The sequence below is a fragment of the Mytilus galloprovincialis genome, chromosome 2 (genome assembly GCF_965363235.1).
Source record: "Mytilus galloprovincialis chromosome 2, xbMytGall1.hap1.1, whole genome shotgun sequence".
Classification (NCBI taxonomy): domain Eukaryota; kingdom Metazoa; phylum Mollusca; class Bivalvia; order Mytilida; family Mytilidae; genus Mytilus; species Mytilus galloprovincialis.
The window spans coordinates 25,569,509-25,580,332 of NC_134839.1; the positions used below are offsets into that span (position 1 = coordinate 25,569,509).

Genomic DNA, 10,824 nt, shown 5'->3' on the forward strand with positions numbered 1-10,824 from the left:
AAGATCTTTTGAATTTTTAAGTATCCACATCTGATTCACGCCACCTCTAGAATAGGCAGTTTCACAATAACTTTGAAGCCCGTCTTTGATTGCTGATAAAATAGATGTTAATAATTTAGAAAGAGGTTTCGTGGAGCACTTGGAAGACCCAGCAATATACCGTTGTTTGTAAGGACACTTATGTAGTTTAGGTATCCAATACAGTGATGGAAGATCCAGTTCTTCATCTTTGGTTGAAATTCCAAAGGAACATAGAACAGACCTATGATTATCCAGGATTTCCTCTTTGGTAAGTGTCGTGAGGGTATATGTTGAGTTTCCAAGTGAATTGTCAATACCTAATTCGTTTATCAAGCAGTTGATGTAGTGACTTTTACACACAAAAACGATGTTATTTGGGGCTTTATCTGCGGGGACAACAACATATTTGTCATGGAGGTCGGATAGGTGTTTTGCAACATTTGGGTCTTTAAAGATTGACGTAGCATGGGCATTGATGGACCCATTCAGTTTCTTAATTCTGATTTGTATCAACGACCTCACTGCCTTAATCCATTCGGAAAGAGTGTCTACGTCTTTCTTCTCGCGCTTAGCCCATTGCCTGGCATAATCCTCGACTGAATCCATCAACATTTTAAAGTTTCCAATTGATGGATTTAGGCTCACGATATTTGGGACCTTTCGATAACATATTTCGTAGAGAAGTGTTATTAACAATGTTAAGGTCACCGGTAATAACGTGGCCAGCAGGATTATATGTGAATTTGGAACTAGCACAAGTGCAATCCGGAGGTTTAGACTTGAAGTCGTCAATATCGAGATCCTGCAAAACGCGTTTGTAATTGAAAATTTTAGTTGCAATAGGTTTGGTATAGGTATAAGAAATTATTGGTACAGACTGGTCTTTGAAATAAGGAGGTATTTTCGATTGTACTAATTTATGATGAAGGATATTGCCTAGGTTGACGCTATCGAGACCTTTGTTGGCAAAGGAAAGATTAAGAAAAAATCTTTTCTCTTTTTCATCTTTTCCAATGCGAACTGGCTTGAAAAGTCTGTGACTTGCAATATCCGAAATTATAGCTTCAAGTTTGTATTGGTTTGAATGAGGGTTTGTAACAGTGGATTCCAAACATAAATTGAACAGAGAATGAAGTTTTGAAAGGGGTAATGAATAAAGTTTCGTGCGAATGTTATGAATACCTAACGGCTTTTGTATGAATGGCAGCAAGTCATTAATAGAGACATCATGCAGAGAAGGTGATGTATAATGACGATGACCATGACTGCGTCTACGTCGAGGAGTCGAGTTGAAAATATTCATCACATTCACCGAGTTACACGAAGGACTAGATAGAATACCTATACCATCAATTTTGTCATTGCAGCCATAAGGTGTTGCAGTTCCCAATTGTCTAATCCAGTAGTCTTCTTTTTGTCTACGGAGAGTCGTTGAAAGATTAGGATTGTTAGAGCTATGGTATATCTTTTCGATAATGCGAACTGTCATAGAAACGATGGAATGATCGGGCTGATTGAAATGCTGGTATAGAATGTCGTTAGCATTAAGGTTAATGTCTGATCTATGACCGCACATACGTTTGTTAAGCCTTCCTTTCGTTTCACCGACGTATACCAATCCGCAAAGGTTGCACTCTAATGTATAAAGTGGTATAAAGTGTTACTAATAACGGCTAATTAATTGCCGTTCTTGAATAATGTACAGATGTCTTTTATGTTTTATTTGTATCGATTAAATGTTTAGGTACACGATTTTCAGTGACGTTATGCAAGTTTAATATTAACTGTTTCATATACATTGTGTAGTTATTGTTCAGTAGGCAAATAGTTGAATAAAACAATATTATGACTTTTTGTACAATATTTAATATCCCCGTCATTTAGACAGATAAGGGTCGGAGAGCCATCCTCATGGTGTCTTTACAATATAACACAATCACTTTAACCAATTTATACATAAAAGAAATAGAGAGTCGTCTATCACTCAACAGTATCTCTAACTTACGAAAGGGTCAACAGTATGCTATCTTTCGTGCAGGGGTGTAAACTGTCGAGACTTGAAGTTAGTCTTTTTGGGTTAGTTAACTCTCTCAAATATCGCGAGCTTTAATCCAAGAGTTGAATTTCTTTGACCAATATAACAATTTCACATGATATTGCTTGTTTCGATATGTGGAAAGTACAGTTTAGCTTTCACCATCAACATCCTCCTCTCCTAATCCTTCCTCGTCATCGTCACTATCTCCAATTTCATAACTATTGTTAGTCTCGTTGTCGATAACTTTATCTAGATAAATTTCCAACTGAGGTTTATATTTCCTGATAGCTACTTTAATGGCTTTTGTAATCCATGTCATCGTTAACTAGCTCTGTGATCTTATTCATGACTTTGTCGTGAATTTTACCATTTTGTAACTGTAGTAGATACTGAACCAAACTGCTATATCTGGACAAAAACTGATCTATATCCTCGTCTTTTAGTTTCCGATTTGCCTTACGTCTGGCATGTTCTTCACTCATGTTACCATCCATGTATTTATCAAGTTTTTCTTTCCATACATCTTCATTTGCCTCTCTGGCAAGTTCAGCTAATTTTATAAAAGCCGTATCTTCCCCATCTTTAATATCAATTTCGTTTACACGAGGCTTCTTTGAGGGTATGTCTTCATCCTCATTCCCCCTTTTTCTTTTTTAAATCATTATTTTCTGGGCAGCACCTATTCATGTGTCTAGCTAAATCAGGGACGCTTTCAAAGACTACACCGCAATCATCACATGAGGGCATGATTTCTCTCTCGTCTGGTAAATACGTCTGTTCACTTTGAAATGATTCTTCAAACTGAGATGGATCTAGGTCTTTTCTGCTTATATACTCTTCAGTCACACCTCCACCTATCATGTTCTTTTTTTCGAATATATTAATTTTCAGTCTGTCGTCTTCCGGTGTATTCTGTTTCAGATCAATGAATAGGCTCCCATATGGTCGCTGTGTTCCCTCTCTGTACTTATTCATAAATTTCTTTGGATTATTAGGATACATCTGTCTAGCAAATATGGCTGGTCCAACTTGATCACGTGGGTTTTTGAATAAGACTATATATTGGCTATTGATGCTCATGGTTCGACTTTCCTTTCCCTTAGAGAACGCATTCTGCATTACACAAGCTACACTTAGGTTTCGGTGATGACTTCCCTCGACAAATAATTCGCACACATCCTTACTATTGGTAGCGTCTCTCATTAAAATCTAGAGTCTATGAATGAGTCATCATTTAAATTTTCAGGTAAACCTTGAACAAACAAAATGTTTTAAATGTTCTGATGCATTTCACTAAATAATGGCTGCCATCGTTTATAACACCCCATTATCCTCTCTGGTGATGGTGTAATCATAGTCCGTGCTCTGTCCAATAATGTTTTCATCCGAAACGTCTTACCTGAACCAGTAGGTCCAGCCAGCATCATAGTGAACGGATGATGTAGCATCACATTATGTGGCGGCTGTGGGCTATTCCCCTTTTGCGGAGGTGGAGGCGGAGGAGGCATGCTACCTACCTTTTGCAGAGGCGGCGGCGGAGGAGGAGGAGGAGGAGGCGGCATTATATCTTCCTTTTGCGGAGGAGGAGGAGGAGGAGGAGGAGGCGACATGCTATCTTCCTATTGCGGAGGAGGCGGAGGCGACGGAATCTACTGTGGATATACACCATTGCTCTGTAGATATGATTGACTAATTCCATGTTTATTTCTATGATGTCGCAACATATAATCTTTTCTTGAAAATCCTATCCTTCACACGGGACAAGTATAAGACATCGTAAAGAGCTCTCTAAACACGTCCGCTTCCTTCAAATGATAGACGTAGAGTGATTAAAATATTGATTTTCCTCCTTATTATATTTTCCAATGTCCATAGGCCAAACTTTGTATCCTATCATCTAGTAAGTATCTTTTGTCATCATAAGGGGATAAGCCAAGTTTTTTGATAGATATATTATATAACGTGTGGTCGTATGACCGTATCTGAGTCATGGTAGACATGTGGATCTCTTTATTGAATAAACATTGTTTATAATGTTCGTGTCTTGTGTCATGTTTGATCACACTCTTCTTTATACCCTTAGCTGTCTTCTTTTCGCAGAGTGTTTCATTCTCATCGTATATCAATGAGTACATCTTTGACTTAAGACCAACTAATTCTTGTATGGGAATACCATGTGTTTCGTCCTTCATCTTTCCTAAAACCTTTTTATTTAAGGTGCTATAAAGCCAATGTTCAGGGTGATACTCTGACGTATCAAACAAGTGTCTGTCCTCCATCATATCTTGATATATATCATCAGTGTTGATGTTGTAACATAGCGAGTCGGTATCCGTAAACAAGAGTTTTGCTCTAGACCCAGAATTATCCTTCATGTTATTATAATGGAAATCGTACATAAGTGTCTTTGACAAATCGAGTATAGTGAATCCCACGTAGATAGGTCTGTTTAAGTATAATCGTTGTTTCAACATGTGCACAGCCACCAAGTCGTCGTTAAATATTTTGACGGTATGAAATGTTGGTTTCTGATTAATTTTCTGGCCTTTGATTGGTCATTCAAAAATTTTATATCTGTTCTCTTCCTTAAATTTTCCATCGTCTTTCCAAAGACTGCGTTATTCATGAGTTTAAAGAAATCCTTCTCGAACTCATTGTTTGCCAGCTTTCTCTTCTCTGTATTGAAATCAATGTAGGTCTTTAACCAGGGCCGTTGTTCAAATGTCATGACTCTATGGATCTTTGTTAGTCTCATTCCAAGTGATAAGTAGATTTTAAATTTCTGTAATGTACCACGTATGTTTCCTTTAGATGTAAATTTGGTATCAATTTTTCTGTTGATGTTCCTTTTATGTTTAAATCATCCAATAGCTTATAAAATTGAGAATGGAAATGGGGAATGTGTCAAATAGACAACAACCCGACCAAATAAAAAACAAAAAACAACAGCAGAGGGTCACCAACAGGTCTTCAATGTAGCAAGAAATTCCCGCACCCGGAGGCGTCCTTCATAGGGCGATAACATATCATTTGTAACCTTCAATTTTTCTGGAGCGAGTGGATATTCGTTGTGGTCGTCGTGTAGTTCCCTCGGATATTCTTAGTCAACTTCTAATATAAAACCATGTGTACTGTCATCTGCAACGTCCCTTATGTTTAGATTCTCTTTTTCACAATCGTTGAGCCATCTGAAACCTTCAACTGGAAATGCTTGTGACATGGCCCATCCGTATAAGTTGTTGGCATCTAGGTACATCACGTGATTAATGGGTTGATTTGGATCGTAGTTTGGTACATATTTATTGTTAGCTTTGGCATGGCGATGGGATATTCCACCTCTTTAACCTTTCTTTATAAACAAATGCATGTCTACGTCAGTTAGTAATTCCAACTTGACACCTGTCATTTTCAAGGCAGCCTGCCAGGCTAAACCGGGTGATGTATAAAAATGTGCAGCATCCAGTCCATAGTAGTTGAGACAGATCTCCCTGAAATTTTCAAAGACGTCGGCTAATGCAAGGACGTCTGATAGAACGTATAGATCGTAGTACTGTCCGAGATTCTGTATGTTAAACATTTGCCATACGTGTTGTGCATGTTCATAGTCCAGTGTGGTTATACCTTCTCCCGATAGTGTACTGTAAAAATTTTCAATCGGTGGTAGTTGAGATTCAAAAAATTTTGCATCGGAATCAAGATACTCGTAAAGGTATACTTGTTTTCGTAGAAGTAGGCTTATCTGTTCTTCTCCAAAGTGGCTTGTCATGTGTCTAAATTTACTCGAACCTTCTTTTGCAAGATTTTCCACGAGTTTTTGTAATGAGGAAGACATAAATTGGAGCGAGTCTATAAAATCCATACATCCCAATGAAAAAGAAATAATCTTTTCCATATTATTAGCGATACAATTCAGTTGCTTTCCTTCAACTTTTCCAATAGGTTGCATAATCAAATGACTATCATATCCCCGAAGGTTATGAAATACCACTGGAATTCGACCTGTAAACTTGTAATTAATATTACAGTCGTTATGAGCCGCCCCTAGAAATTTTCCGGTCACGTAACAATGATCACGAACTCTTATGTCTGCTAGTTCTTTTTTTACATATGTTACAAAGAGTTGCCTTTTTAAACGATTCCCACTCATGATCATGGGCTCGCAATGTTTGAATCGTTGTTCTATTTTTTCTTGATCCTTTACCATACACTCAACAAATTTATCGGTAGCATCTGCACCCAGATATACTACTGGTTCATTTGACGTTTCAGGTGTTAGACCTACTACTTTGTAAGCAAAGCCACATGGTATGTGTTTGGTAGTCTTTTTCGTCTTTTGATTAGCCCCGTCGCGTTCTAGTATTGGTTCTTGGAGACATTCAAAATCTGCAAATATGATATATGGTATCATGAGCTGTTTCCGAATATCTTTGTTATATAACCACTTATTTTCTTCAGTAGGAAGTTCAATTTTCTGTGGTCCGTGGGTCTGGCAGTTTGGTAAATGATTGTTTAATATTCTCTCTTTTGTAAATCCATGTAGGCAGTATGGACAGTAAAAATGCTTATGTTCAAAAGACTTTTGATCGCCCAAAAGTCGATTTAGATTTTTAATCCAGCAGAAATGTGATTTTTTGCTATCTGATATCATAAGTAAATTTGCATGTTGTTCATAGCGAAGTTTCGTAACATATATAGGGAATACACCAACCTTGTCGAATCCAAAGACATTAATTGATATTTCGTTCTGTTTTTCGGACTTTTGAATGTCGGCCAATTTCACAGGAAACATGGTGTTTTCAAAATTCAATCTGGATACGTGTTCCTTGTACTTCGAAACCCGCTCTCCATCATGTTTCGCTTGGTACATTGCAGCCAGAATTGACCACATAAAATATTTGTTGTCATTGTTTTTTACATTGACTATTGCATGTTTAGATCTGAGTTTGAATGGAAGTGAAATATAATTTGATCCTTTTAGTGGTCTGTAACGTGTCATGTGTATGGTAAGAGCTACTACTTTGTCCACCGTCCAATTACTCCCTTGTCTCTGGTATTCAATAAAAGACGTATACATCTTTTTTTAGAGACTTCTTCAATCCTTTATCTATATCCTCCAATTTTAAACTGGTCTGGCATTTCCCCCGGAAATGCGGCTCTGCAGTGTCTATATTATTCACTTTTCGCCTGCTCATTTTAACCTTCATGGATAGATACCACTTCAATCCACCGCTTTCTTTAATTTTAAGCTTGATGACATCTGTAACATCATCATATTGGCTTTTCAAGAATGACATTGGATCGAATTTATTCAATCCGTTTGCATCGATCGTATGTGGTTCAACGGTTCCATTGAGCGCTTTGAAGTTGCATGGATCCGTCTTTTCATTTGTTTCTGTACTAGTCGTAGTAACACCACCACCATTTTGGACTGGTTGTTTATCATGGTTTCGCTTATGCCGTTGGAAGTTGTCTTTTCTTGAAAATACCATATCGCATGTGGCGCAATGCCATTTAATTCCAGTATGAACCGATCTCTTACGGCGCATTAAACTCACTTTATGGGAAAACGATTTTCCGCATACACCACATTTGATTGGAGATTTTGCCATCTTGATTTTTTTCGACGCTGGTTCCATCTTTTTTTTTTTTTGCCTAAAAAGTGAAAGTGTGAATATTGTTAAAGCATTTTTATTTTTATTATTATTAGTTATCATAATATGATACGGACAACCAGCCATTATTCATATCAAAGGAGTCTATCGCCACTGGTACTCGCCCACGGGTCGGAAAAACGACTCCTCAGTCTACCGACCGTATGGGTTCCCAGTCTTGATACTGATATGAATAACGATCTGATTGATATTCAAGAATGTTTGACTAAGGCTTTCGCCAAAGTAGTCACCACCCGTCAACATTTCCATCACTGGAAACAGAGCTGCTCTCGCAGTTAAGCAAGACTGCAAAGGTTTTGGTCGGAGAGGTCTTCCATACTATAGCGGGGCATGCCACATGACACTTCCTCTCCATTGTTAGCTAAATGACACTGTCACAAGCCAGTACACCTTACCAGTGCAGGAGACTACTTCACACTTTCGAGAACTTTGAATTAAAATAAAGCTCCCCCCCCTTTTTTTTTCTTAAGGTAGGCATCTGTCAATTCAATTTATTTGTTATTCGTAAAATTATTTGGAAATTTAAAAACAAAATTATCAAGAAAACTTTAATTTTAATAATAACCTCTAGATCATAGATGATTATTAGGCGTACCATACCTTTAAATCCTTAGGACAATGTGAATGTAAACTTGTTTCACCTTTAGAATTTTTCCGATAAGACTGTCCGAGCCCCACAATTCTCGTCGTTTATATAGCAGAATTTTCCTGAATTGTGGAAATTCCGTAATTTACGTAATCTGATTGGTTAATTTTGAATCCGGCATTTTTTTTTCGATCGATAATCAATTCAGTCTAATTTACCTGTTGGAGCGATCAGACGTTATTTTCTTTGCTAGCAAGGCTCTTTTATGTTTGCAGTCTGATTTTGATGTAATGCAAACCAACTTGAAATAAAAACACGTATTAATGAATAAGTTTATCAAAAAATAATATTACTTTCAAGTTTCAGGACAGCCTAATAAAAAAGGTTGAAATAATCATTATTTGATAAGAACTACTTGACATATTTACATTAATGGTCATTCACCCATGTTCTTATAATCACACCAGGTTATTGAGGTCATCACACATGAATTGTCTGGTTTATCACTCTGTTTTTATATTAAAAGGATTTCAGTTTAAAAGTGATTATAATCGAGGAAATAATAATAAAAAAAAAAGTGTTCAATTGAGGAAATAACAAAATAAGTTTTCAGTTGAGGAAATAATAAAATAAGTTTTCAATTTATACTATTTTTATATGATAAACGGAGGGAGTATAAATGGATATTAAACAAAAGACGTAGTATATCAGTATGTATCATCAAACATATTACAATTACATAATTGATAAATCTCATCTTTAAAAGAATAAAACTATTTAATTAATTCAATAATAATATGATTTACTTCTTTCGAAAGACTGCATAACTATGTTTATACTATTTTCATTATGGCGTCTAATTCAAATCAACGGGTGTCATTCGTTTTATCGAGAGAAATGATCGTGAAAAAATATCTAACGGCGGTCAAGTATTGAGAGACGATCGTGAAAGTTCTGGTAACGGATCGTGAAAGACATTTAATGTACATTCTAGTTCAGAATCTTTGAAAAAATCGCTTAATTTTCAAAACGCGGAACAAATCCGAACAAAATAATATGTCTGTCAAAATGGTTTAACTTCCTTAATAACTGTGAAAGAAGATAAAGAAAATATGAAGTACTTTTTGAAAAAACACAAAAGGCGCAATGCGTGACTATGCAATTAATTACAAATAACACGCTTTTTGTACCTATAATGGTCATATTTCAAATTATCATGATATATTTGAAATTTAATCTTTGGTGTATCTAATAGTACAGTAAAATTAAAGTATGTTCTTCCATTAAAAGCGTTAATTTGTTTATGAAAACCTTGAATTTGTTGAAATTCCATCAAACTTGATCGTGAAAGATCAGGCAACGTATTATTTCGATCGTGAAAGAAAATGCGTGACCAGACCCGAATACTAGTAATCAGAAATCAGTATTTCTTTTACCATTTGATAAATCTGCAAGTGATTGAAGCCTGTAACTATTTCTATCAACGAATTGTGATCTTTTAAAGTGAAAAACGGTGATGCAGATTAATCAACTTTATTACAAAAGTCCATGATATATTCGTTAGATTCATTAAACTGTGAAATAGCATTTAGGATACAATTGTGTGATTTAAGCGCATCTGAAATTACAGACTTTGCCCTGTATATATTTGTTTTAATCACATCAATAACGTAGGAGTAGTTTTTGTCAATTTCCTTTTCATCTTTTAGTATAAATTTATCGAGTGTGTAAGTTTTTTTGCTAATTAGTTGGCGCATGTCTTTAGTCGCAAGACTGAGATTGAAAGATACATATCTTAGGCTTGTAATAAATTCACTCTTATCTAGTTGGCTTAGATCTGAGTCTTCGAAATGTTTTAGACGATCATATAAATCCATTATCTGTTTATACATGGTTTGAAATTGATCCTGTTTAATTTTCAGTGGTATTTCTTCTTATCCAAGTAAATCGACGTCACCAGAATCAGTTGGTGCCAATTTCTTCCCATCAAATGTTAGTGCAAAAGAATTGGATGATTCGTTGAAACAACTTTCTTTACCATGAAATCAAATTTACCGGGTCTTTTAATATCGGGTAGATTCAGATTTGTGTTAATAAAATTAACGGTACCAATTTTCTTGAATCAGATGCGCATTTCGACAATACATGTCTCTTCAGTGATGCTCGTGGCCAAAATATTTGAAATCCAAAGCTTATATAAAAGATGAAGAGCTATAATCCAAAAGGTCCAAAAAGTATAGCCAAATCCGTGAAAGGAATTAGAGTTAAAGTCTCAATATGAATATGGCTGGGAACGGCAAAATTGATGAGAGCGTTGTCGGGATCATAAAATCCTTTGCTTGTATGATATGATTGACCAGTTTTTTTTATATCCAGTCATAAACCTTTGAAAACGCCCATAAAATAGAATTTTACCAATGTACCAAAACTGCTAGGTTTCTTTAAATGGATACCGCATTAATATTGTTGTGGATGTACTCCAAAACCTTAAAATGTCACAAAACAAT

General features: G+C 36.0%; 1 protein-coding gene across 1 annotated transcript; it reads right to left on the minus strand.

Annotated features, from left to right (window-relative positions):
• Window positions 1–2,207: 2,207 nt before the first annotated feature.
• Window positions 2,208–7,695, minus strand: LOC143062005 (uncharacterized). Its single transcript, XM_076233858.1, has 3 exons — window positions 7,148–7,695; window positions 6,261–7,116; window positions 2,208–2,324 (listed from the first exon to the last, which is right to left on the minus strand). The coding sequence occupies exons 1-3, from the start codon at window positions 7,693–7,695 to the stop codon at window positions 2,208–2,210; spliced, it is 1,521 nt and encodes a 506-aa protein (XP_076089973.1).
• Window positions 7,696–10,824: the final 3,129 nt, after the last annotated feature.

Excerpts from the sequence above, each read along its gene's own strand:
- LOC143062005 (XM_076233858.1), bottom strand. The coding sequence starts at position 7,695 with ATGGAACCAGCGTCGAAAAAAATCAAGATGGCAAAATCTCCAATCAAA. Across the intron at positions 7,117-7,147 it reads ATAGATAAAGGATTGAAGAA|TGAATACCAGAGACAAGGGA; the intron begins GTCTCTAAAAAA and ends TACGTCTTTTAT. Across the intron at positions 2,325-6,260 it reads ATAAATTTGTTGAGTGTATG|TTGGAAATTTATCTAGATAA; the intron begins GTAAAGGATCAA and ends TATAAACCTCAG.